Below are 27973 nucleotides of genomic sequence, written 5' to 3'. Positions count from 1 at the left end.
CGACCCTATAGGACAGAGGAGAACTGCCCCATATGGTTTCCTAGGCTGTAATCTTCACAGAAGCATATTGCTAGGTCTTTTCTCCTTCGGAGCTATTGGTGGGTTCGAATTACCAACCTATCGGTTAGCAGGCAAGCACTTTAACCATTGTGCCATGAGGGCTCTTCTCATCATTTAGGTCTCAACTTGTATGCCATCTCCTCAGTAGCCCTTCCCTAACCCCCCTAACTGAATTCACCCTGCCCCCATCTCCCTCTTCATCCATCTCCCTGTCTTATTTTCTTCATAGCACTTATCACAATATTAACCATCCAAAATGTCAGCAGTTCGAATCTACCAGCCGCTGCCTGGAAACACTATGGGGCAGTTCTACTCTGTCCTATAGGGTCGCTCTGAGTCAGAATTGACTCATAGGGAGACTATGAGTCAGAATCAACTTTACAGCAACGGGTTTGGTTTTGGTTTCTCCCCCACTAGAACATAAGCTCAGTAATTAAAGGGGCCAACCAGGTCGCTCTAGTTACCTGCTACTGGTGAAAACAAACGATTGCCTGCTAGTCAGTTCCTGCTCATGGTGACCCCTTGGGTGTCAGGGTAAAACAATGCCCATAGTGTCTTCAGTGACTGATTTTTTGGAAGTGGATCACCAGGCCTGTCTTCCGAGGTACCTCTGGGTAGACGCAAACCTCAACCTTTTGGTTAGCAGCCCAGCCTGTTAACCATTTGTACCATCAGGGACTCCTGGTGCTGGTAGGTTGTCAATTAAGTCTTCTGAGTGAGTGAATCAGTCTGTGAATGAATTGATTCATTATTTAGCAAATTAATTAATGACAGTAGCCCTGTCCCTCTTTAGCCCAGAGGTTCCCCAGCCTGTGAGTCTGTGTTTCCCTCCCCTTCCAGGAAGTGGCCAAGAAGATGAACTTGGACATGAGGAAGACATCTTCCCTGTGGAAGGACCAGGCTCTGGTGGAGATCAACATTGCCGTCCTCTACAGCTTCCAGGTAGCCCCAGGGCATGCATCCCCAAACAGAGACTAAGACCTTTCAGAGCCTCACCTATAGAGGTTGAAGAGACCCAGCTCCCACAAAACACCTCCAGGGGGATTCTGCCCACCAACATGGGCTACTTCCTTGGTGCATGCCTTCCTCTCAGTGTGGGCCTTGGATGGCGACTGTACGATGAAGAGATGGATGGACAGGGAAAAGGGCTCATGACTTGTTGCTTAACAATTATTTAGAGTTGAGCTAGCAAGCATCCTCTGTGTCTGACCATCTCTTAGGGACTCAGACTATCACATCACAGCAACAGATAATCACCATTACCAGAAACAGAAAAAGCCAGTTGTGGCTGAGTTGACTCCAACTCAGGGTGACCCCATACATGTCAGAGTACACTGCGCTCCACAGGGTTTCCAGTGGCTGATTTTTCACTAGATCACCGTGACTTTCTTCAAAGGTGCCTCTGGGTAGACTCAAACCACCAAACTTTCGCTTCCTAGCCAAGTGCATTAACCTCCAAGGGACTCGCCACTGTTACATAGAGTAACCTCTATTACATAGGTCTCTTGGTTTGCCCAGGAGTATCTCGGTCTTTGCCTCTTGTCCTGGCACAATTATTAATAAGGACCCCAACAGTGACATAAAAAAAAAAAAAAAAAAACCCATTGCCATCAAGTTGATTCCGACTCATAGTGACCCTATAGGACAGAGTAGAACTGCCCAATTCGGTTCCCAAGGAGCCCCTAGTGGATTCAAACTGCAGACCTTTTTGTTAGCACCCACAGCTTTTAACCACTACGCCACCAGGGTTTCCATCAGTGACATATTGCCTCTAAATGTATGTGGTTCTGTGCTAGATGGAGTTATAGTAGGAGAGCTATAAAATTTACCATTCAAACCAGAACACTTTTTAAAAACAAAAGGAGTAGAGAGATGATAGAAAAAAAAAAAAAAGTACAGGAAGGGGCAAAGTTTTGCAGGCAGACAGGGAAAGCACTGCTTGGATAAGATATGAACCTTGTCCCCCGCAGACCACAGCCAACCCCAGAGCCAAGTTACTGGCCATTCATTCCACCCACCTTTGCTGTGATGTACTTGTCTCATTTTTAATAAGCTCGCTCTTTAAAAAGACCAGATTTAATGGTCTGAGACTGGAGAGATTCCAGAGGTCATGGCCCCTGCACTCTCTGTTAGCCCAAAACTAAAACCATTCCTGAAACCAATTCATCAGACAAAGATTAGACTGAACTATAAGACATAAAATGATACTGGTGAGGAGTGTGCTTCTTAGCTCAAGTAGACACATGAGACTATGTGGGCAGCTCCTGTCTGGAGGCGAGAAGCCAGAAGGACACGGGAAATACAGAGTGGAGAGAAGGAGTATGCTGTCACCTTGTAGGGAGAGCAACTAGGGTCACATAACAATGTGTGTTTAAGTTTTTGTATGAGAAACAGACTTGAATTGTAAATTTCCATTTAAAGCACACACACAAAAAAAAGCTCACTCTTACAACTTAAACATTTTTATTTTAAGAGGATTTTGTATCCCCACCTTAAGTGGAGAGCAAGTACAGGTGGCCATAAGTAGAAAGTAATTATAAAATTAAATAAGTAAACATAACAAGCACAAGGAGAACAAAGCAAAGTTGTTAAATTCTAGTCTGACACTGCTTGAGGTTCTAAACCCAAGACTGGTTCTCTCCTTGTTAAAATAACAATAAGGGTAGAAATGGCCAACTGTTTTGTTACCTATACATTTACCACAATAAAAAAAAATTAAATAATTTTTTAAAAAGGAAGAAGAGAGGAAGAATAGCAAGAGAGGCGTTAAAGACACATTAGCACCAAACAGAGACTTTCTCTTTGGTAGAATCTGGATTGAGAGAGAATTCAAAGAGAGTCACTTTCTCACTTTGCACTGCCTAGGATCATCTTGGGACCACCCTTTGGGAACTGCTGCCCTGTAAATACCTCATCTTCTCATAACTCCTGACTCCTTTTCTGTCCTTTCTCCCTCCCACAGAGTGACAAAGTGACCATCGTTGACCATCACTCTGCCACGGAGTCCTTCATTAAGCACATGGAGAATGAGTACCGCTGCCGGGGGGGCTGCCCAGCTGACTGGGTGTGGATCGTGCCCCCCATGTCTGGCAGCATCACCCCTGTCTTCCACCAGGAGATGCTCAACTACCGGCTCACCCCCTGCTTCGAGTACCAGGTCCTGCCCCCTCCCTGCCTCTGTGATGGGGCTGATCATTTCATTCCCTCATCCTCATGGCCTCCCCAATTCTAGTATCTTTCACCCTTCCCTGGGAGAGGCTTGAGGCTGCAGTAGCCAGCGTTGGCAAGTACCAGGAATGACATCAATGCCCTTGGAATGCCCCCATCCAGTACAGTCCTTCCTGCTTCCTAAGCTCAGAGAGTCCCCTGGTGAGGGATGGAGTTCGGTGCTCCACGTTTGGTGGGGGGTCGCTGACCATGTAAACCCTTTTCATGCTGAGGTTTGGAAGCAGTGGAAGGCAGTGGTTTAAAGTATGGATTTTGGAACCAGAGTATCTGGGTTTAAATCCCCACTCTGCCACTTGCTACCCATGTGACTTTAAGCACACTGCATAACCCCTCTTTGCCTCAGTTTTCTGGTCTATAAAATGTAAGTAATGTTAATACCTCCTGTCTAGGGTTGTGATAACAAAATGAGTGAATACATGTAAAAGTACTAAGAACAGTGACTGACCCAAAGCAAGTGCTCAGTTGTGACCCACCATTCTTGTAAATGGTTGTTGTTGTTAGCTGCTGTCGTATCAGCCCCTGACTTGTGGCAACCCTGTGCCCAACTGATCAAAATACTGCTTGGTCCTGTGCCATCCCCATAATCAATTATGAATCAGACCACTGTAATCCATAGATTTTTCATTGGCTAATTTTTGGAAGTCGTTCACCAGGTGTTTTTCCTTAGGCTGTCTTAGTGTGGGCAGCTTTTCATTCCATTGTGCATGAGGTCGTCATGATTCGGGGTCCGACCTGGCAGCAGCTAACAACAACTTCATAAAACCCAGGAGATTACTTTGTACCTATAATAACTGGTGGCGTAGTGGTTAAGAGCTCAGCTGCTAACCAAAAGGTCGGCAGTTTGAATCCACCAGCCACTCCTTGGAAACCCTATGCGGCAGTTCTACTCTGTCCTACAGGGTCGCTATGAGTCTGAACCAACTTGATGGCAGCGGGTTTGGTTTAGTTCATAATAAACTAACATCCTAGCTCAGGGTTCTCCAAAAGAAATGTAACGCAAGCTATATGAACAATTTAAAATTTTCTGGTAGCTATATTAAAAAATAAAAATAGCTGAAATTAATTCTAGTAATATATATCTAAAATATTATCTTTTCAATGTGTTATCCATACGAAATTTGTTAATGAGATATTTTACATTCTTCTTTTCATACTGAGTCCTTGATACCAATGTGTATTTTATACTTGGCACACATCTCAAATTAGACTCACCGCATTTCAAGTGCTCAGTAACCACCTGTAGCAAGTGGCTACTGTGTTGGACAGCACTGGTCAGGCTGGAGGCCTGACAGAGACAGATGAGCTGTCAAGGTCATGAAAAGGGAGTCAGGGGCAGAGGGCTGAGTTAGGGTCTGGCAAGTTAATGCAGAGAGGTGGGCCACCACTCTGTGGTCAACACTGGCAGAGTCGCCCCCTTCAGGGGCTGAGGGGTGAGCATAGCTATTGCTATTTGGTGCTGTTGAGTCCATTCTGACCCATAGCGACCCTGTGTACAACAGAACAGAACTCTCACAGTCGTTGCTGTGTTGGAGCCCGTTGTTGCCGCCACTCTGTCAATACATCTCATTGAGGGTCTTCCTCTCTTTTGCTGACCCTCTACTTTAATAAGCATGATGACCTTCTCCCCGGACTGGTCCCTCCTGATAACATGTCCAAAGTACTTGAGACAAAGTATCACCATCCTTGCTTCTAAGGACCGTTCTGGCTGTACTTCTTCCAAGACAGATTTGTTCGTTCTTTTGGCAGTCCATGGTGTAGTCACTATTCTTCGCCAACGCTATAATTCAAAGACATCAAATCTTCTTTGATCTTCCTTATTCATTGTCCAGGCTTCGCAGGCATATGAGGCGATTGAAAACACCATGGTTTGGGTCAGGCGCACCTTAGTCCTCAAAGTGACATATTTGTTTTTTAGCGCTTTGAAGAGGTCTTTTGCAGCAGATTTGCCCAACACATAGCTGGGCAGTTATAAACCCTCTACAGCATCCTCAGAGTCTCCCTCATCTGAAGAAAAAAAAAAATAGTTACCATCTAGTCGATTCTGACTCATGGCGACCCCATGTGTTTCAGAGAAGAACTGTGTAACATAGTTTTCAATGGCTATGATTTTTTGGAAGAAGAATACCAAGCCTTTCTTTCGAGCTCCCTCTGGATGAATTCAAACTGCCAAATTTTCAGTTAGTAGCTGAGTGCTTAAGAGTTTGTGCCATTCAGGGACTCCAAGTATCTCCCTTCAAGAAAAACCCAAACCCGTTGCCATTGAGTCCATTCCGACTCATAGCAACCCGGTAGGACAGAGTACAACTGCCCCACAGGGTTTCCAAGGAGCAACTGCTGGATTCAGACTGCCGACCTTTTCGTTAGCAGCCAAGTTTTTAACCACTGCGCCACCGGGGCTTGTCATCTCCCAGGAGGAGCCAAATCCCTTCACACAGTGACTGTAGTTCTTTCTCCCCAGCCTGATCCTTGGAACACCCATGTCTGGAAAGGCACCAATGGGACCCCCACAAAGCGGCGAGCCATTGGCTTCAAGAAGCTGGCAGAGTGAGTCTCCTACTGGGAGGGTGGGGGAATTGGTGGGTGGGGGTACCCACAGACTCACACAGCCCCAGAAAAGGACGCTGGGCTGGTGTGAGTCCCTCCTGACCTCCCGTATGACATGATTGCTCCGTTATCTGTAAGCCCTGCGTGCCTTCTTTGCTTCAGAAACTAGGATGCTCAAGTTTCTACAACCTTCTTCCTTCCCAACCTTACTTTCCTTGCCCCAGCTTTCTAAATTCTTGCCCTGGAGGTAGTGGTGTGGCTCTCCAAGTAATAATAATACCTTGATTTGCAACATTTGCCAATTTCCCTGGTGTAAATATTCCCAGTAGGGCTGATTTCAAGCTACCAATAGGAAGTCACTAAACCTAGAGCTGGAAAGAGCTGCAATGAGCCAGCTCTGGCACACTACTTACTGCCTAAAGGGCACTAGGGTCCAGGGCTGGACTCATACCTGATTCACTCATTCATTTATTCATTCATTCATTTAGTCAATAGGTATTGAGTGCCTATTCTGTGGCAGGCCGTGCCAGGCTCTAGGAATGCCACAGCACACCAAAGAGACATGGGGCCGGCCCATATGAAGCTCACAGCACCCAGTTGTAAGAGAGTCACACAAATATAGGCAGCACTGCAGTTGTGCCAAGTGCCATCGAGGAAAGATTCATGGTGACATCAAAGAGACATAACCAAACTTGGGAGATCAGGGAGGGCTTCCTTGAAGAGACGACAATTGAGCTGAACAATGAGATAAATAAGACTCAACTGGGCAAATAGGGGCAGGAAGAGGGTTCTAGGTCAAGGGAACAGTACAGGCCAAGGCTACTGAGGAGTGATTTGTCTGAAGAAGTCTTGGCCAGGTAGAAGGCCAGCGGACAAGTAGAGTGGGACCAATTGAGATGGTTTAATGGGGATGTCAGCCTTCTGCCCAAAGGATGCACTCAGCAGAGACCCCTGCTTGGAGCTAAATTTCTGTCAGTGGAGATAGGTGTGCATGAAGCTACGCACTCTCTTCCTCTCTATGTATGACACCTAGTTGTGCATCAGATGCCATCATGCCCTGGACCCCAGAGGCACGACACTGGTGGAGGGACTCGAACTTAGGTCCTGGCTAAATTAATAAGGCCGGTGGGCTCTCTCCCAGTATCCCCCTCCCTCTGTCTCTCCCTTTCTTCTTCTCTCTCTCCTTCCATCCCAATCCTATCCTTCAGCCAAGCAAGAACACAGCAGCAGCTATTCTCTCCCTAACGACAGGTTTACAAGTTTTCTCTGGGATGGCAGCCTCTGGCTTCAGTTCAGTTCAGCTGTCTCAGAAGGGAGAGGAGAGGGAGGAACCTCAAACATTAATTGCACTATTAAGTTGGGGGTAGAAACAATGGGAGTTAATTATAGATGCGTTTTTTTATGCTCAGATCATTCAAAGGGAACCCTCCAGGCACCTTTTATTCCTTTCTGTTTCTCTCCCTTAGCTCGGAACGTTCCTGCTGTGTGGGTGGTTTCCCTAATTCTGAAAAATGATAAATTTACCAGGGATAATCCCCAGGTGGAGGATAATTAACAATTTGTCTACACTTGGATTCCTGGTTAGAAGAGGGTTGCTTGCTCAGGGTTTGAGCCCAGGTATTCCTGAGCCGCGGGCCTGACTGCCGCCCCTTCCCCAAGGAGCGAGAAAGGAACACTGGTCTGGCTCTGTTGGTTTGCTAGGAAAAGCTGGGACTTGACATTTAACTTACCCTCTGACTCGACGGCAACGGGGTTTTTTTGTTTGGGGAGTGAAGGGGCTTTCAGTGGCAGCATCTTTAAAATTCCTTCCTTCCATTGACCCACCCCCCCAGAAAACATACCCTTTGCCGTCAAGTAGATTCCAACTCATATTGACCCTATAGGACAGAGAAAGACTGCCCCGTTGGGCTTCCAAGGCTGTAATCTTCATGCTAGCAGACCAATGCTTCTTTCTCCCACAGAGCCACTGGTGGGTTCAAACCACTCACCTCTCAGTTTACAGCCGAATCCTTAACCAGTGGGCCACCAGGGCTCCTTCTCTTGACAGACATGTATTTAGTATCAATTTGGTGTCAGGCGCTGGGCAAGACCCTGTATGATAGGCATTGCTGAGTGAATGAGACATGCATGGTCCTTCCTTTTTGGGTGCGTATACCTCTACATTATTAATGATTGATTCCCCTCTCTCTCACATACACACACATGCTCTAGAATGAGCTCCATGACATGTTCATAGCTGTGGTCTCTATGCTCTTCCATTCCTATAATAAGGCTTGGCACATAGTTAGGCACTCAACACATATATGGTCAACAAACAAATGAATAATGATCCTTTGGGACAATGCTTGGCAAATCATGGTTCCCAAGACTGAGGTCTATCTATCAATCCAGTAACAAACTAACAAAAAACTCACCAACTATTTTAGCTTGTGACTTGTTGGACTTAGAGGGTCAAGTAAAGGGGTCACTATGGTGCCTAAACTCAGGGACTTCTACTGTCTCTAAGGGGATCCCTGAAGTCATCAGAGGTGGAGAGTAAATTCTTACCTGTTATGTTTCATGGATCATGTTTCCTGCCTAAAAGTCCCGACCCAGCATCTTCTCTCCCTTTTCTATTGACCATTTTTCCCCTCCATCCTCTTTCCCCAGAGCTGTCAAGTTCTCCGCTAAACTGATGGGACAGGCAATGGCTAAGAGAGTCAAAGCCACCATTCTCTATGCCACAGAGACTGGCAAATCGCAGGCCTATGCCAAATCCTTGTGTGAGATCTTCAAACACGCCTTTGATGCCAAGGTGGGTAGGGGGCATGCCAGCTGCTGGGGCCCTTGGGGTGATTAAAGATGGGAAGAGGAGAGAGGGAAGGCAACAGAGAAGAACCCTTTGAGAATGGATAAAAGAACATCCAAGATGCCCATTAGCATGTATGTACACATATAGATACACGCATTTGCATAATGGTCAGGGGGCTGTGATTCCCTTCTCCCCATAGACCCTCCAGAGGTCGAAGAATCACAAGATAAAATCCTCATCTCAGGAGCAAACTGTTAGAAAGTTTATGAGAAATAATTCTGATGTCAGTTTGGGAACTCCAGTAAACACAATTCAACAGGTTTCTTTGCTGCAAGTGTGTTTTATAATCACCGAAAGAGGTGGAACAGAATATAAATGTTCCCCAAACATACTTGACCATGGATTGCTTATTTTCATGGAGCATCTCAGGAGACTGAGATTCCCCAGAACCTGCTTTGAGAAATGTTGTTCAATTGATGTCAAGATACGGGGCAAAGATCTTTCCCTAAGGCAGTTATCTCAGACTTGTTTGGCCCAGGTCCTCCATCTATTGGTAGGAGGATTATAGGGAAGACTCAGCAGACCTGGTCCTTAATTTGTAGCTCAGTCAGGTCATTCCTGGACTAAGTGTGGTCAGGGAGATTCCAGGATCTGTTTTGTTTATAAGTAGCCCAAGGGTTTAAGGGTGTCCTTATCAAGATCTACCAACTCCTAACCACTGCCCCAGAATCTCCGCAGTTTAGATCATGCTGACCATAATAAGGTTTCACCCTACCAAAAACCTCTTAGCTTTACCCTCTTGAGCCTGCTGAAATAATGACAACCCAGAGCTTTCGGTTCTCCTTCCCAAGGAGATGATTCATCTTTTCCCTCTTTCTCTACTTCCCCTTCCTCCATCACTCTTTGCCCCCTACCACTTTTCTCTCTTCATCATGTGAGATGATGGATTCTGTAGTAGTCGAGTTTAAAAAATGTTATCAAAGACTTTATTTGGGATTAAACCAAACTGCTACAACAAGGAAGCCTGGCACTCAAGATGAGATACCAAAGACTTGAATTTGAGAAAGATGGCAGACTCCTTTTATAAGAAGCTTTGGGCAAGTTAGTTGGGGAAAAGAGGAATGGGTTCTGGAAAGGTGTTACTTAAGCAAAAATGGGCCCTTTCAAAGTGGGGGCAAAATTGTAATTGGGCCATGTGTCTGTTATTTGTAATAGGTACAAGGGTTGTTGGCTTCACTTTGATGATGTGTCAGGAGAATGTGGGTTTGGAAAATAGCAGTTAAGTGAGATGTATAGGTGGGAGCCCCTGGGGCTGGTCTAAACTGGTTTAGGTCATTTGTGGTTGACAGTCACCTTCTTTCTTCCTCTCCTTCCCCACTTTCCTCCCCCCTCACCTGCCTAGGTGATGTCCATGGAAGAATATGACATCGTGCACCTGGAGCACGAAACTCTGGTCCTGGTAGTTACCAGCACCTTTGGCAATGGAGACCCCCCCGAGAATGGGGAGGTGAGATGAGCTGTCACCTGTTGCAGCACATGGTCCCATCAGTGGGAAGAAAGGAGGGGCAGCAACTGGGTCCCTCTCCCTACACCTATGATTCAGTACTTTGATTTGCACCCATGCAATGCAGATTGTACAATTCCAAGTTCTCCATCTACTGGTGCCCACCGATGACCAAGACCATAGTAACAATTTTGTCACCTGAGTGAGCTACTCGTTGGAATGGAGGAGCCAATAAAGAGCCTGGAGTCCCTTACCCTAGATGAAAGAAGTAGAATATTTTTAGAGAGAGAAGGTCACAAAAAGGAGTTGTGTGCTAGAGATGGGAGGTCACACGTGTAATCATTTAAACAGCTGGCCCTCCCAGGGCTTCTACAGCTCAAGCATGGCTGCCCAGGTGCACCCTTGACCGTCTATGACATCCTGGCTCCCATGCATCAGAACCTCTTTTGCCAACCAGGACTCCAGACCCTCAGTACCCAGCCCTACTCCAGATTTAGTAATACGCGGTTCACGTTTTGCCCATCTCTTTCCAGAAATTCGGCTGCGCTTTGATGGAAATGAGGCATCCCAACTCTATACAGGAGGAGAGGAAGTAAGTAAATGACCCGTCCATTGTCACAGTGTCTTTGGGCAGCTGAGATTCACATTCTAGTTCTGGATGGTAGTTGCAACCTGAAGTCCATTTGAGACTGATTTTGAACTGGCGGGCAGGTGTCAGTAGCTCACGAGGGCCAGTATTTCAACCCCTGACTAGTAGGTCTTACCTAAGTAACCTCACAGCCCTGTGCCTCAGTTTCTTTTTCTGTCAAATAGGGATCATAATACCTGCCTTAACTTTCTAAGGGTCAAATTAGGAAAGAGATGTAAGAGCCCTGTGAAAAGTTAAGAGTACTGTGTAAATATCAGCTCTTATGATTCTGCCCCCCTTTGGAGACCTACGTTCAAAATCAGTGAAGCAAACTATTTTCCCTACAAGCTTTTCTATCTGATGCTCATCGTGGAGTTACTGCTAATATAGAGGATGAATTTGAAAGGTTAGATGCCTCCTAAGGTGAAAACGTGGAGCCCTGGTGGCGCAGTTGTTAAGAGAGCTCAGCTGCTAACCAAAAGGTCTGCAGTTTTAATCCATCAGCCTCTCCTTGGAAACCCTGTGGGGCAGTTCTACTCTGCCCTATAGGGTCTCTGTGAGTTGCAGTCGACTCAGTGGCAACGGGTTGGGTTTTTTGGTTTTTAAGGTGAAAAATACTTACAGCCGAAAGATATTCACAGTGGAATTGCATCTAAGGTGGGGGTTGGGTTTGAAAGGTATTTTGTAAGGTGAAAAAACACCCATAGTCAAAATTACCCTTGAAAAGCCCTTAAATTCCCCCATAAAGTATAGAACATATGGCTTGTATGCACTCAGCCACCTTTCAATGAGTCCAACACAGCATTGCCTCCCGCATGGAGCAAACCCCAGTGTGTAAAATTAAGCATCACATGACATAACTGGCTGTGTTTATTGGCTGTGTTATACAGAAAGTCCCTTTTGGTGTTCTTTTGCTGAGCACATGTTGCCACATGCATCTGATATCCAGGGGTGGACTGTAAGTGAGCCTCTTGTGGTCAGCCTTGGTTCTGCACCCTTCTTCGGCATCTTAGTCCTCACTTGCCCATCCCACCTTGAGTGGCCTCCCAGTACGTTCCCCCTTACCCCTCCTTCAGGGAGAGAGAGATAGGGCACCATCCATTCTCCTCTCTAGGTACCCGGAACCCTTGCGTTTCTTTCCCCGTAAAGGGCCTTCCTTCCCCAGTGGTGACACAGAAGTCCAGGGTCTGGCTGCAGTCCGTGACAGCCGGCACAGGTAGAGTGAGTGTGTGCATGTATGTGCATGTGTGCGTATGCTAGAATGTACACATGTGCTCAGTGCCCAAGCATCCAAGGCCACATCCATCATCCCCAGGCTGCCATGGCACCATGTGGTCTCAAGGAGATCTGAGTTCTAACCCAGGCTATGCCACTAACTCACTAAGCAAACTTGAGCAAGTTGTTTGACCTCTCCGGACCTCAGTCTTTCTCATCGGCCAAATGGGGAGAAGTAATCTCTCGTCTGACCACCTCTGAGGGTTGTTATGAAGATCGGAGGATAATCACGAGTAAGGAAGCCTTTGGGAAAACCAAACACCTCCTACAAATACACGTGCTATTATTTTTTACCCCCACAACCATCTCTCCCACACTAACAGCCCAGCCACCCCCTGATATGTTGCATGGCTTATTTGGCAAAGTGACTCAATGTGAGACTATTTTAGGGCAGAAAATACACGCGCATATATTTAGAACTTTTCCAACGCTGGAGCGAAAACTTTGAAGAACATCCAGCTTAGAAACCCTGCTGCCAGAATGCGCAATTTCCTTTTTTTGTCTTTTGCTCTCAGATTTGTGTGTTGAGTTTTAGTTTTTAGTTTTGATTTTTTGTTGGTTTTTTTTTTTTTTTTTTTTTTGCTCTTGTCTGGGAACAAAACTTACCACTTTTAGAGGAAAACTGGGAAATTGGATTTATTTTGAGTCCCAAGTCTAATGCTGAGGTTTGAGTCCCAAAGACATTTCTTTTCTCCTTAAAGACAATTTACTAAGAAATCCAGTCTCTACTCATGCCAGGTAAACATTTTTGGTTTACTACTGCAGCTGGAAGACACTCGAAGCATGTAAGAAGCCTAGCTTTTATGGGAGGAGAGGGTGAATGGGGTAGTCAGTGCTGTCCAATAGAACTTTCTGTGATGAAGTAGATATTCTGTGTCTGGGCTGTCTGGTATTGCAGCCACTAGCCACACCAGCTACTAAGCACTTGAAATGTGGCTAGTGTAAGTGAACAACTAAATTTTTTATTTAATTTCAATAGCCATATGTAGCTAATGGTTAAATGATAAATGGAGGAAAGATTAAGGTCGTCAAGGATTTCATTTTACTCGGATCTACAATCAACACCCATGGAAGCAGCAGTCAAGAAATCAAATGACGTGTTCCATTGGGCAAATCTGCTGCAAAAGACCTCTTTAAAAAGTGGTAAAAAGCAAAGGTGTCACTTTGAGGGCTAAGGTATGCCTGACCCGAGCCATAGTATATTCATATACATGCCAAAGCTGGACAATGATTAAGGAAGACCAAAGAAGAAGCCATGCCTTTGAATTACGGTGTTGGCGAAGAATACTGAATATACCATGGACTGTCAGAAGAACAAACTAATCTCTCTTGGAAAAAGTACAGCCAGAATGATCCTTAGAAGCAAGGGTAGTGAGGCTAGGATGTGTTATCAGGAGGGAACAGTCCCTAGAGAAGGATATCATGCTTGGTAAAGTAGAGGGTCAGCAAAAATGAAAAAAAACCCTCAATGAGATGGATTGACACAGTGGCTACAACAGTGGACTCAAACATAGCAACTACTGTAAGGATGATGCAGGACTGGGCAGTGTTTTGTTCTGTTGTACGTGGGGTCACCATGAGTCAGAACTGACTCGATGGGACTGACTGGTACGGCATCTACCAACAACAACGACTAATGGCCACCGTATTGGGCAACTCAGTCTAGTTCTAAGCTGCTCAAAAGGAGATCTGGGGACCAGCAGCATTGTCATGTTGTTGTTAGCTGCTGTCAAGTTGGTCCCCCAGCTCGTGGCAACCTGACACACAACAGAATGAAACGCTGCCCTGTTCTGCCTCATTCCCATGATTGGTTGAAGATCCGACCGTTGTGGTCCATAGAGTGTTCATTGGCTGATTTTTGGCAGTAGATCACCAGACCTTTCTTCCTCGTCTGTCTTTGTCCAGAAGCTCCTCTAAAACCTGTTCAGCATCGTAGCAACATGCAAGCTTCTGCTGACAGACAGTGGGTGATAAGCATGGGGTGCATTGGCCAGGAAACTGAAACCAGGTCTCCCACATGGAAGGTGAGAATTCCACCACCACTGAACCACCACTGCCTCCGTCATCTCCTGGGGGCTTGTTAGAAACACGGAAACTCAAGTCCTGCTCCAGACCTGCTGAATCAGAATCTGCATTTTAACAAGATCCCAGGGTAATTCTTGCACACATTAAAATTTGGGAAGCAAGGAAGCATGGTCTAATGGCTAGGAGATGCTCTGTTCTATTCCTGACTTCTTACTGAGCAAATTACTTTGATTTACTGGGTTTCAAGTTTCCTGAGTCAAGTGTGATCAGAAACCTTTTGAGTACGGGTAGAATCAGGTATGGATGGAGAGCTATCATCATTGTGGTAGGCGTGGATAAATTGATACATTCCAGAAAAAGCCAAAGGAGTGTTATGGTTTGCACTCAACACATACGAGAAGGTCCTAGAACCATGGCTGGTAATCTGAAGATCTACTGGGTGTGTCGACCTCAGCGGGGGCTCCAAGCTGAGCTCACAGGCTGTCTTTCATTTTGGCAGGAGCTACAAGGTTCGATTCAATAGCGTCTCCTCCTACTCAGACTCCCGCAAATCACTGGGCGAAGGGCCTGACCTCAGAGACAACTTTGAGAGTGCTGGACCCCTAGCAAATGTGAGGTGAGCAAGGGACCCATGGGGCTGGGAAAGACTAAGGGTCTTGCGGAGCTGAACTTAGTTGCAAAGTGGGCTCTTTGTTGGGTGAGGGGAGATCCTACTTTCCATGCCCATTCATGGAATATAAGCAGCTACGTATAACCAACTACACCCTGGCTGCCTGGAACCTCCCCATTAAAGTGTCGTACCTGGTCTGCCCATGCTCCATACTTGACCCTTCCTGTGCACTCTCCCTCAGAGACTCATCACCCAGGGTTCACCCCATTATTTGTGCTGGAGGATGTTAATCCCTGGTAATTACTCAATGTGTTGCCCTTCCCCATTGATATGCTTTGCAGTCAACAGAGGCTTCTGGAAACACCCTGCCAGGACCCAGTGGTTCTCAAACCTGGATGCACATCAAAATCACCTGGGGCTGTTGGTGATAAATCAATAACTAAGCCCCACCTCCAGAGATTTTGATTTAATTGGTCTAGAATTAGGCTCAAGCATTGCTATGCTTTTAAAAATTCCCCCCAATTGATTCTAATATATATCCAAGTTTGAAGAATACTGGCCTAACCCCATGTTTTCCAAAGTATACTCACATACCGTGAGATAATTTTAGGTGGTACGTGGACAATTATTCTGTGTTTCAATAGTTGTATGCTCGGTTTCATGGGTATCTGGAAAGAAAGATAACTAGGATATCAAACCCTTGATTTCATGGATACTGCTCTCTGATGTAGGCAGAGTTCTCAGTCCTCCAGGAGTCTCTCAGACGTTCGCTAATTGAACCTTCTCCGTAACTGCTCAGAGCAATAGGTCATAGCTAATATAGATCCCAGGATTCCTCGATGCTAATGTATTGTGTTCATCAGTGTATTTATGTAGACCTTGTAGGTCAATGTTGAAATGTCAGTTCTGGAGTTTGAGAGTTAGACCCCTTTTTCCCTTATTAAATATACCGTGGCTTAGAGCCAGGGGTTGCAAATTACAACCTATGGACCAAACCTAGTCCCGTCACTGCCTATGTTTATATGGCCACGAGCTAACAATGGTTTCTCCCGGTGAACATTTGCAGTCAATTTGATGATAGAAAACACTACCTTTGAGCCCCAATGAAGCAAAATGTTAACTGCCCCCCCCAAAAAAGAATTCAGTTCTTCTCATGAGTACATCTATATTACAAGAATTGAATAGTTTTAATTTTGTCAAAAAAAATGTGCAGGAATTTGGTTTCCTGTCTTGTTAATGTAAGTATCTGCATTACAGCCTTGATTTTGCCTGTTGGCCCACAAAGCCTGAAATACCTACTGCCTGGTACCACGTGGAAGAAGTTTGCCAGCTCTGGTTTAGAGGCTTACACAGACGAATTTTGAAATCAGAAGGTGATAGTTGTGATGGAAACGTGAGCCTAGTAGTAATTGTGAGGCCCATCTCAGCTCCATCAGGGAGCAAATTAACAAATCCGTTGCCTGAACCATCTGTTGGTGAACACATCTGTGAATACGAGCTGAGTCGGATGAACTAATGAGTATAAATTAAAAACAAGTTAAGGAGCACTAATAAGTAAATAATACTATCAGTGGTAGTCAAATATGGCGGACATCATAAACATAAATAACAGAGGTTTGAAAAACAATGCCTCAACCGCTTGGCATGACTAGTGATGTTTTTATTACTGTTTACTGCTGTGGAATTGCCCCCCGAACTCATGGCAACACTGTATATAACGAAACTGAATGGTGCCCATTCCTAGCTGTGGATGGGACTGTTGTGATCTATAGCGTTTTCATTGGTTGATTTTCAGAAGCATATGGCCAAGCCCTTCTTCCCAGTCCATCTTAGTCTAGAAGCTCTGCTGAAACCTGTTCAGCATCATAGCAACACACAAACTTCCTCTGACAGATGGGTGGTGGCTGCCCATGAAGTGCATTGGCAGGGAATCAAACCTGAATCTCCCACATGGAAGGCAAGAATTCTACCGCTGAACCACAGCTGTCCACACCGCTAGGGATAGGAGTTTTCAAATCTGTGTAGGCTAAGGCAAAGGGGGGGATGTTTTCGAGCAGGAATAACCTTTCCTGGGACCCCTCAAATCAACCCACACCTGGTTCACCTCCTCTCTCTACCTGTAAGGCCACTACCCTGTAAGCCAAAGGCGAGATACCCAGATCCAAGAGATTGTGGGTTAAGGAATAATGAGGAAAAACACTGCCTAATCCCACACACTATTGGAAAGGCCCTGGATCTAATGGAAAAGGGGGTGGGAAGGAGGAAGAGAATGAGACGAGACACCATGGGTGTGAACTTAAAAGGAGTAGATAGTATCCCATGTTAACCTTCAGTTCATCTGTGAGGCACCTTGACCCAGCTCAAGTTCACTCACTAATGATGAAGGGTTCTTTCCCAACTTTGCCACCTCTTTCCCTCATCCCCCATCTCAGTCTGTCGCCATCTTATCCCCATCATCCTGAAAAAGACTTGCTCATGGACAGGACAGACCCTATATGGAATAGGTTAAATAGCTCCATGCCTTGACTCATCTGAGATGACAATCTACAGCAGAATACTCTGACCTTGGAAAGAAGTGAGGCAGGCTTATCCTGCTTATAAGCCTATAGCCCCTGTCCCAAAAGAGGTCTAAAGCCACAGGCAGGACCAAGCCATGGAAATGGGGGGCAAAGTGTCTGTAGAACTCTGAATTTACAGGACGGGCTTTCTGCGACACTGCCGCCCACTTCCCATACTTCAGACAAAATGTTCCCGCTTCAACATGGAAAAAAATCTTACTAAGTTGCACCTCGCTGGTTCAACCAGGGGCTACGCTACTGTTTCTCTTGGTGGTATTACACAAAGACAGTTGGTTAAGCAAATTAATTTCATAGATATTGCAAGGGGTGGAGCCCACATATCTATAAATCTTTCATTCCCTTGTAGAAGAACCTGTTTACACACCAACACTTGATGTATACATGACAAGTCCTTCTGGTCACTTCATTAATATGGGTCACGAGGACCACTGCGTTTTCATTATCTTTGTACTTAAAACTAATGTAGTTATATCACTTGTAAAATTCAAGTCTTCTACTAACTTAGACTAATTTCCCCCATTAGTCCAGTTTAGAAAGGCACACACAAGAAACAGCCAGTGGTTCCGGGTCATTGTTACTCCCAATTCATCTGGCTCAGGGGAGCCCCTGAGTAGTACAAACAGTTAACCCACTTGGCTGCTAACCAGAAGGTTGGAGGTTCAAGTCCACCCAGAGGCACCTCAGAAAAAAGGCCTGACTGTCTACTGTACTTCTAAAGCATCTGTTATTGAAAACCCTATGGAGAACAACCCCCACGTGTCTATCAGTTTGTCGTACTGTGGGGGCTTGTGTGTTGCTGTGATGCTGGAAGCTATGCCACCGGTATTCAGATACCAGCAGGGTCACCCATGGAGGACAGGTTTCAGCTGAGCTTCCAGACAAAGACAGACTAGGAAGAAGGACCCAGCAGTCTACTTCTGAAAAGCATTAGCCAGTGAAAACCTTATGAATAGCAGCGGAACATCGTCTGATATAGTGTTGGAAGATGAGCCCCCCAGGTTGGAAGGCACTCAAAAGATGACTGGGGAAGAGCTGCCTCCTCAAAGTAGAGTCGACCTTAATGACGTGGATGGAGTAAAGCTTTCGGGACCTTCATTTGCTGATGTGGCACAACTCAAAATGAGAAGAAACAGCTGCAAACATCCATTAATAATCAGAACCTGGAATGTACCAAGTATGAATCTAGGGAAACTGGAAATCATCAAAAATGAAATGGAACGCATAAACATCGATATCCTAGGCACTAGTGAGCTGAAATGGACTGGTACTGGCCATTTGGAATCAGACAATCACATAGTCTACTATGCTGGAAATGACAACTCGAAGAGGAATGGTCTTGCATTCATCGTCAAAAAGAATGTTTCAAGATCTCTCCTGAAGTACAACGCCGTCAGTGATAGGATAATATCCATATGCCTAGAAGGAAGACCAGTTAATACTATTATTCAAATTTACGCACGAACCACTAGGGCCAAAGATGAAGAAATAGAAGATTTTTATCAGCTGCTGAGGTCTGAAATTGATCGAACACGGAATCAAGATGCATTGATAATTACTGGCGATTGGAATGTGAAAGTTGGAAACAAAGAAGAAGGATCAGTAGTTGGAAAATATGGCCTTGATGACAGAAACAATGCCGGAGATCGAATGATAGAATTTTGCAAGACCAACAACTTCTTCATTGCAAATACCCTTCTTTCACCAACATAAACGGCGACTATACACATGGACCTCGCCAGATGGAACACACAGAAATCAAATCGACTACATCTGTGGAAAGAGGTGATGCAAAAGCTCAATATCATCGGTCAGAACAAGGCCAGGGGCCGACTGTGGAACAGACCATCAATTGCTCATATGCAAGTTCAAGCTGAAACTGAAGAAAAGCAGAGCAAGTCCACGAGAGCCAAAATATGACCTTGAGTACATCCCACCTGAATTTAGAGACCATCTCAAGAATAGATTTGACGCACTGAAGACTAGTGACTGAAGACCTGACGAGTTGTGGAATGACATCAAGGACATCATCCATGAAGAAAGCAAGAGGTGACTGAAAAGACAGGAAAGAAAGAAAAGACCAAGATGGACATCAGAGGAGACTCTGAAACTTGCTCTTAAGCATCAAGCAGCTAAAGCAAAAGGAAGAATTGATGAAATAAAAGAACTGAACAGAAGATTTCAAAGGGCCTCTCGAGAAGACAAAGTATTATAATGACATGTGCAAAGAGCTGGAGATGGAAAACCAAAAGGGAAGAACACGCTCGGTGTTTATCAAGCTGAAAGAACTCAAGAAAAAATTCAAGCCTCGAGTTGCAATAGTGAAGGATTCCAGGGGGGAAATATTAAACGACACAGGAAGCATCAAAAGAAGATGGAAGGAATACACAGAGTCATCATACCAAAAAGAATTAGTCGATATTCAACCATTTCAAGAGGTGGCATATGATCAGGAACTGATGGTACTGAAGGAAGAAGTCCAAGCTGCTCTGAAGGCATTGGCGAAAAACAAGGCTCCAGGAATTGATGGAATATCAGTTGAGATGTTTCAACAAACAGATGCAATGCTGGAGGTGCTCACTCGTCTATGCTAAGAAATGTGGAAGACAGCTTCCTGGCCAACTGATTGGATGAGTTCCATATTTATGCCTATTTCCAAGAAAGTGATCCAACTGAATGTGGAAATTATAAAACAATATCATTAATATCACATGCATGCAGAATTTTACTGAAGATCATTCAAAAACGACTGCAGCAGTATATCGACAGGGAACTGCCAGAAATTCAGGCCAGTTTCAGAAGAGGACGTGGAACCAGGGATATCATAGCTGATGTCTAATGGATCCTGGCTGAAAGCAGAGAATACCAGAAGGATGTTTATCTGTGTTTTATTGACTATGCAAAGGCATTCGACTGTGTGGATCATAACAAACTATGGATAACACTGCAAAGAATGGGAACTCCAGAACACTTAATTGTGCTCATGGGGAACCTTTACATAGATCAAGAGTCAGTTGTTTGGACAGAACAAGGGGATACTGATTGGTTTAAAGTCAGGAAAGGCGTGTATCAGGGTTGTATTCTTTCACCATACCTGTTTAATCTGTATGCTGAACAGATAATACAAGAAGCTGGACTATATGAAGAACGGGGCATCAGAATTGGAGGAAGACTCATTAACAACCTGCGTTATGCAGATGACACAACCTTGCTTTGCTGAAAGTGAAGAGGACTTGAAGCACTTACTGATGAAGATCAAAGACCACAGCCTTCAGTATGAATTACACCTCAACATAAAGAAAACAAAAATCCTCGCAACTGGACCAAGGAGCAACATCATGATAAACGGAGAAAAGATTGAAGTTGTCAAGGATTTCATTTTACTTGGATCCACAATCAAGAGCCGTGGAAGCAGCAGTCAAGAAATCAAAAGATGCATTGCATTGGGCAAATCTGCTGCAAAGGACCTCTTCAAAGTGTTGAAGAGCAAAGATGTCACCCTGAAGACTAAGGTGCGCCTGACCCAAGCCATGGTATTTTCAGTCACATCATATGTATGTGAAAGCTGGACAATGAATAAGGAAGACCGAAGAAGAATTGATGCCTTTGAATTGTGGTGTTGGAGAAGAATATTGACTATACCATGAACTGCCAAAAGAATGAACAAATCTGTCTTGGAAGAAGTACAACCAGAATGCTCCTTAGAAGCAAGGATGGCTAGACTGCATCTTACATACTTTGGACATGTTGTCAGGAGGGATCAGTCTCTGGAGAAGGACACCATGCTTGGCAGAGTACAGGGTCAGCGGAAAAGAGGAAGACCCTCAACAAGATGGACTGACACAGTGGCTGCAACGGTGAGCTCCAGCATAACAACGATTGTAAGGATGGCGCAGGACTGGGCAGTGTTTCATTCTGTTGTGCGTAGGGTTGCTGTGAGTCGGAACCGACTCAGTGGCACCTAACAACAACAACAACGTGGAGAACAATTCTACTCTGACACACATGGAGTTGCCATGACTTGGAGCCAAATTGACAGCAACTGGTGGGAGTGGTAGTCCTGCTCAGAACCAATTCTAATTGGGAATTTTCTCCTAGCAGACACTAAAATGAAGGACAATGAGGCCTCGGGGGCTCCCATATTTAAAGATGGCTTTCCACAGATGGGTTTGGGGTCCCTGACTACCACAGGCTGAGCTTGGACCTTATGGAGATAAAGCCCCCTAGTACGGAACTTCTCTTGTCCTGTTGGCAGGTTCTCAGTGTTTGGCCTTGGCTCACGGGCATACCCTCACTTCTGCGCCTTTGGACATGCTGTGGACACCCTCCTGGAAGAGCTAGGAGGGGAGAGGATCCTGAAGATGGGAGAGGGGGATGAACTCTGTGGGCAGGAAGAGGCTTTCAGGACCTGGGCCAAGAAGGTCTTCAAGGTAAATGTTTTCCCATATCTCAGAGTCCCAAGTGGGTGCTCCCCACCACCCCCAAAGGCAGAGCACCTAAACCATTGAGAAATAGAAGGAACTTGAGAGACCCCCTGGTACTTCCCCCAGTTAGTACTCACACATGTTCGGGTGGCCTCGAAACATACATTTTCCACCCAGAAACCAGCGGATGAGTGTGTGGGTGGATGAATGACTGGGTGGATAGATGGGTAGATGGATGGATGGATGGATGGTGACTGTGTAGATGGATAGGAGGGTGGGTGGATAGATAGATAGGTGGGTAAGGATGCACATTCCATGACTCGGAGCTGTTGGGGAAGGGCGCCTCTTGGCTAAAGGAGGTCACTGAAAGCCCTGTGCGTGCCACAGGCAGCCTGTGATGTGTTCTGCGTGGGGGATGATGTCAACATCGAGAAGGCCAACAACTCCCTCATCAGCAATGACCGCAGCTGGAAGAGGAACAAATTCCGCCTCACCTATGTGGCTGAGGCTCCAGAACTTACACAAGGTACCTCTCAGCACCCTCCCTAGAGGGGCATTCATAACAGTGGGGAGAGAGGACAGCCAGGAGATCTGACCTTCCAAAGGTGCTTAGAGATGGAGGGCTTCATTGCTTTGGTCTCCCTTTAGTGTATTCCTCCCAAAACGAATAGTGTGCTACCACCCCACCCTCAGGAAAAGGCATGCTTAGAAATTTCTCTTTCCAGCAGTATGGTTTGTAACTTTGAACCATCCTCTTTTCAACTTGTTAGCTGCCATCGAGTTGGCCCCCATCTCATGGTGACCCCATGCACCATGGAACGGAATGCTGTCCAGTCCTGCACCATCCCCATGATCTGTTGTGGTTCAGACCGTTGTGATCCATAGGGTTTTCATTGGCTGATTTTCAGAAGTAGATGACCAGCCCTTTCTTCCTAGTCTTCCTGAGTTTGGAAGCTCTGATGAAACCTGTTCAGTGTCATAGCTACACACAAGCCTCCAGTGACAGATGGGTGGTGGCTGTGCACAGGGTGCACTGGCCAGGAATCGAACCTGGGTCTCCTGCATGGAAGGCGAGAATTCTGCCAAATTTTCTTTCTGTTCTGCATTAACCGCAGCAACCCCACACACCCCAACCAAAGCCTGCCTCACCCCTCCTCTTGTATCTCTTTACTCAGAAGAACAGTGAAAGTATGGATAGAGGACCCTGGGCTGGGGAGTTTTTCCTGACAGTTGTATAACCTCATCTCAGAAGAACTGTAACTTTATTCCCCACAGGTCTATCCAGTGTTCACAAAAAGCGGGTCTCAGCTGCTCGACTCCTGAGCCGTCAAAACCTTCAGAGTCCTAAATCCAGGTAGGAACACCTTGGTTCACTCAGGGTTACTCTTGTCTGCTCCCAGATGCCACCTCCTTCTCAGAGAGGAAGTCCTTATTGACTCCAAGGACCGGATTCGTATTGCCAGCCGTTGTGAAATTCCTGGGTGGTGCACACGTTTGGTTGGCTGCTAAATGGAAAGGCTGGCAGTTCGAGTCCACCCAGGGTGCCTTATAAGAAAGACCGGGCAATTTACTTCTGAAAAATCAATCACTGAAAACCCGATGCTGCACAGTTCCACTCTCATACACTTGGGGTCGCCAGGAGCCAGAGTCAACTCAATGGCAACTTTTTTTTTTTTTTTGTAAAGTGACAGACCCCTTTTCTGGCTTGTAGCATTTGGGTTTCCTGAATATTCCTGAATTCTCTGGAATATTTCTGGGCTTCCCTTTGCCAAGCTCTGACCTGGAAGAATGGAAAAAAAGAGATAGTAGCAATCATTGCGGAAAGGGAAAAGAGAAAGGTCGTATGGATAATTGTTTACAGTGGTCCGTGCTTTGTAGGATTGCTAATGTGCACTGTACGTTTGAATCTAAGTGAGAAATCACTTGGTCCAAGCATTTCCTCACTGTGGATAATTCTGCTATGGAAGTCTGAAAAATAGCCACTCGGACTCTACTTAAATTCCTTTGGGATGTCGGGAGGTTCATTACCTCATAAAACAGCCCACATTGTTTGTTGAAGTCCTAATTGTTAGCAATAATCTTAATATTGAACCAAAGCACGTCTCCCTAGACCTTCGTTTCAATACCAGTTATACTCCCTGATGACACCCAAAACAAATTTAATTCTTCCAAATGAGAGACCTGCAAAGAGCCAAGGACTTTGGCCAATCTCCCACATCCTGATTCTTTTAAGCGTTCTTCCTAAGACCTGCTTTCCCAAGCCTTTTGCTTTAGCAAAAGGACACACTCCCCCCTGTTGGAAATGTCATTACCAGTCCTGGCCACAGTGCATTGGAGGTTGTGTGATCACAGCCAAGTGCACTGGGGCTATTTATTATTACCATCCCCTATCTGAACAGGTCACACTAATCACGCCCGAGATTGCAGGTGTAATTCTAATAGCCATGCTGCCCACGCTCTACCTTCAGACTTGCAGCCCTGCCGCTCTCAGATATCCGAGACTTTTCACCTTGATCCACCCAGGCTTGTCCAACCCTCTGCTTGTATAAGTAATTCTTTCCCCACTAAGGAAGGTCTTTGCAGTGATCCCTGTTGGACAGAATCTCTTTCCCTCACAGTTACAGTCCACGAAGATCTTTTAAAATCTTGATTCTTTGCTTGGCATGGTACAAAGGGTGGGCTCTTGAGCTCGAGAGCCCTGGGTTCCAACTGAACTCTGCCACGCACTAGCTATATGGCCTTGGGTGAGTCAGTCAAGTGCTCCGAGCCCCAGCTTACTTACCTACAAAATGGGAATGACGTCAAGAAAAGCTACGAATGTTTATGTTGGAGTCACTGGGCAGTGCAAACTGTTAACGTGCTTGGCTGCTAATCGAAAAGTTGGTGGTTGGAGTCCACCCGGGGTGCCTCGGAAGAAAGGCCTGCTGATCTCTTTCCAAAAAAATCAACCATTGATAACTATGGAGCACAGTTCTACCCCGACACGCATGGGGTTGCCGTGAGTCAAAGGTGACTCGACAGCTACTGGAAAGATCTCTGTTACGTAGAGGGACTCTCTCTGAAATACATATTTTATTTCCCATTTTTGCCCTATGGAAAGGTGTGTCTGAAGTAGCGTTGGAAGAGAAGGGACTAAGAACCTACTGGAAATTTCTTCCAGCAGCAAACTGTGAAAGACCAGGTTACAGAAATTACTCCCTAAACCATACTACATAAGCAGCAAGGAAACTTGTCAGTGTTTTGATGCTAAGTTGGACCAAAGACCCAGAATCAGCCCCCTGTCCACCTCTGGGAAGGGCGCGTGACTCTAACCTGAAAGGAAAAAGTGACTTACAAGAGAATACTCTGAACAAGGTTAGGAACTGGAACATAGTGTTAAAATCAGTTATGGGTTGGCACAAAAAGCACCAGATTGTACCTAGGTGTTTATCTCCTTAAAAGCGTGCTCAGTAGCGCTACCTATTTTGGGCCTTAATACCATTTCCAGGTTTATAAGGTTTATTTTAAAAAGACGAAGAAGAAAAACAGGTTGATAGAGTGAAAAAGCATAGCACTCTTCCAAGGTCTCCTGCCCAGGTCTGGCTGTTTGGTCGAGGAGACGATAACCAAGATATCACACATCACCCCCACCAGAGACACTTAACTGCAGGCAGAGTGCTTAAGAGGGAATAGACAGCCATTTGAGGGTTATCCTTGCAAATCTAAAGACAAAAGTGACCGCAGTCACTTGTTCAGGAAGTAAATGTTCTGAGGGACACAGAACAATTAGCCAAGGATACAGAGGAAAGTGTAGGAGCGCTAATGGGTGGGTGGAGCGCATATAATAAGTCCTAGAAGTCACAAGGACGTGGGAGATCATAGAGCTTCAGATGAGCCTCAAAGGCAGGGGTAGATTTTAGATATCCCTGTGTGGTGCGAATGGTTTTAATATGCTCTCGCTAACCAAAAGGTTGGAGGTTTGAGCCCACCCAGGGATGCCTCAGAAGAAAACCTGGTGATCTTCCAAAATGACCAGCCACTGAAAACCCTAGGGAGCACTGTTTTACTCTGACACACAAGGGGCTTGCCATGAGTCAGGGTCAACTCCACAGACCGGTTCTGGTAGGCGTTAGACAGGCATAGAGAATAGAAGAGGGAACGGCAGGGGCGGAAGTGCAGGAGGGGCACTGAACCCTGGGATGTTTGGAGAGTGGCGGGACATTATAGCGGAGAGTTCTCGATGGGACATAACTCTTAAGTCTCATCTCCCCTCTGATAAAATTGCTTCTCTCCAGCCTCTCTTTCCCACACTCTGCACATCCATTCTCTCAGCTGGTGCTGTGGGCTTGGTCCACACCTGCCACCCCACCGAGGGAAGCCACAATCATCTCTGGTCTGGGTGACTCCTCTGGCCACCTAATTTGTTGCTTTGTTTCTTAGCTTTTCTCTTAAAGGTCCATGTTGTGCACAGTAGTTAGTCTTTTTAGAATGTAAATTAAAGCTTAACTCCCCAGCTTAACACCCTCCAGGTGTGTCCCAGGCTTCCCACTGGACTTAAAGAAACTACCAAACTCCTTGCCATGGCAGATCTGGGCCCTACACAGTTCTCTGACCCCCTTCTCCTACTGCTCACCCCTGTGTTGGCCACTCTCCAGCCACTCAAGCCTTCTTGAACTTCCTTGAACATGCCGTGCTTAATCCTACCCCAGGATCTTTGCACTTGCTGGTCCCTCTGCCAAATCTTTGTCTTCCAACTCCTTCTCATCGTTCAGGTCTCTGCCCCGCTGGCATACCACCAGAGAGGCCTTCCCTGACTGACCATCCTCTCTGACTTAACCCACTACCCCAGCCCATCACCGCCCACCTACCCACATCGCCAGCTCGATCTGAAAGCTTTTTAACTTACTTCTCAGTGAGACTAGGGCACTTTCTGGTCTTATTCATCACCCTCTTACCAGTGCCTAGAGCAGTGCCTGACAATACAAATTTGTTGACTGAAAGTACCTTGTTAACTCAAACTGCTCATGGCTGACAGTGTTTACTGTTTTTATTGCAGAATAACCGTTAGCTAAATTTTTGTATTTTTTTAATGCTGGATGTTAGCCAACTGTTCTTTCACCTGTGAATCTGTCATTGAACTACTGCCAAGTATGTGAGTATGTGTGTGTGTGAGAGAGAGATGGTTCAGTTTGTCGTTAGTTGCCATCGTGTCAATTCCAACTCATGGCGACCCTGTGTGTGTCAGAGTAGAACTGTGCTCCATAGGGTTTTCAAGGCTTTGTGGATGTAAATATATCACAGGCAGGGATCTGCTGTGGGGCAAGAGGTACAGAGAGCCCAGATGGCTACTGTAGGCCTGGACTGTCCTCTTTCCCCTCCCCCAGTACTTCTCAACCTGCCCCTGTGTATTCCAGGTTTTAAGAAAGGAAATGTTCAGAAAATCCTACACTAGAACCCCTCAGGGGAGCTGAGATTTCAGACAGCTGGTCCCCAGGCCAGTGTCCCAGGGGCAGGAGAATCAGCTGCTCTGTGAAGCATCAAGGCTGCCCCATCAAGGTGCCCTGGGGTCAAGTGACCATGCCTTGCTGGGGTTTCAGCTCAGCGAACCACACCGGTCAGCAGCTTAGAAAGTCCCCTTGGTTAAATTCCCAGCATGGCAGAGCCTGGACCCACCTTGGAGCTCCCCTGCCAGCTAACATCCCAGGCAAGCCTTTCCCACCCCTTATCTGCCCAACCACCTTCTCCTACTTCCAAGGGGACTGGAGGATGTGGCTGTGAGCATGAGCCAGCTCAGCAAGTTGGAGGCCTCTGCATTTCTATTTTGCACCGGCCAAAAGAACAGAGGCAAATATACTTCTGAAAGAAATCGTGATGATCCGGGAGAAAGCGGGAATTGATTCACAGACCTTCTAAAAGGTCTTTCCCAAATGAGCAGCCCCACAGTGCCCCCTGCTGGTGTCTAGCCTTTGCTAATTCCCTTCCTGGGGCCTGCAGGGAGGGATTGATGTCTTTGTTCCCCAGGGACCAAAAGATAGGACAGAGTTGTAGAAAACCACACAACTGACAGGATCACTAGACCAGAGAGGGCCCAGGGAAGAGAGGTGGGACCCCAGACCCTGATTCAGCCATTCACAATTCAGGTCACCATGTTTCCTACCCTGGCAAGGACAGGGGTGCCTTGCTTTAAGAAAATACTTGACACCCCCCAAAAATATGCCAGCATAAGTATTTTTAATCATGGCAGCTATTTGCAGCACAAAAGGACTCTTGGTTGTGCCAAAAAAACTCCTTTAAATAGCAAGCCCCATTGGACTCTTCAATCGTGATTT

At 45.9% G+C, this 27973-nt stretch overlaps 1 protein-coding gene across 4 annotated transcripts in view; it reads left to right on the top strand.

Moving 5' to 3' along the window:
* Positions 1-27973, top strand: part of NOS1 (nitric oxide synthase 1) — a 159323-nt gene that overhangs the window by 113036 nt on the left and 18314 nt on the right. For all 4 annotated transcript variants that reach the window (XM_049865541.1, XM_049865540.1, XM_049865542.1 and 1 more), the window contains exons 11-20: positions 901-1002; positions 3023-3217; positions 5747-5832; positions 8482-8626; positions 10026-10130; positions 10661-10719; positions 14555-14671; positions 21497-21671; positions 22053-22191; positions 22941-23019. In XM_049865541.1, coding sequence (XP_049721498.1) covers positions 901-1002; positions 3023-3217; positions 5747-5832; positions 8482-8626; positions 10026-10130; positions 10661-10719; positions 14555-14671; positions 21497-21671; positions 22053-22191; positions 22941-23019 — 1202 coding nt within the window. The remainder of the gene's footprint in view (positions 1-900; positions 1003-3022; positions 3218-5746; positions 5833-8481; positions 8627-10025; positions 10131-10660; positions 10720-14554; positions 14672-21496; positions 21672-22052; positions 22192-22940; positions 23020-27973) is intronic.

The sequence above is a fragment of the Elephas maximus genome, chromosome 22 (assembly GCF_024166365.1).
Source record: "Elephas maximus indicus isolate mEleMax1 chromosome 22, mEleMax1 primary haplotype, whole genome shotgun sequence".
Classification (NCBI taxonomy): Eukaryota; Metazoa; Chordata; class Mammalia; order Proboscidea; family Elephantidae; genus Elephas; species Elephas maximus.
The sequence above is the reverse complement of the archived record's forward strand: the minus strand, read 5'-3'. Positions and strand labels throughout refer to the sequence as shown.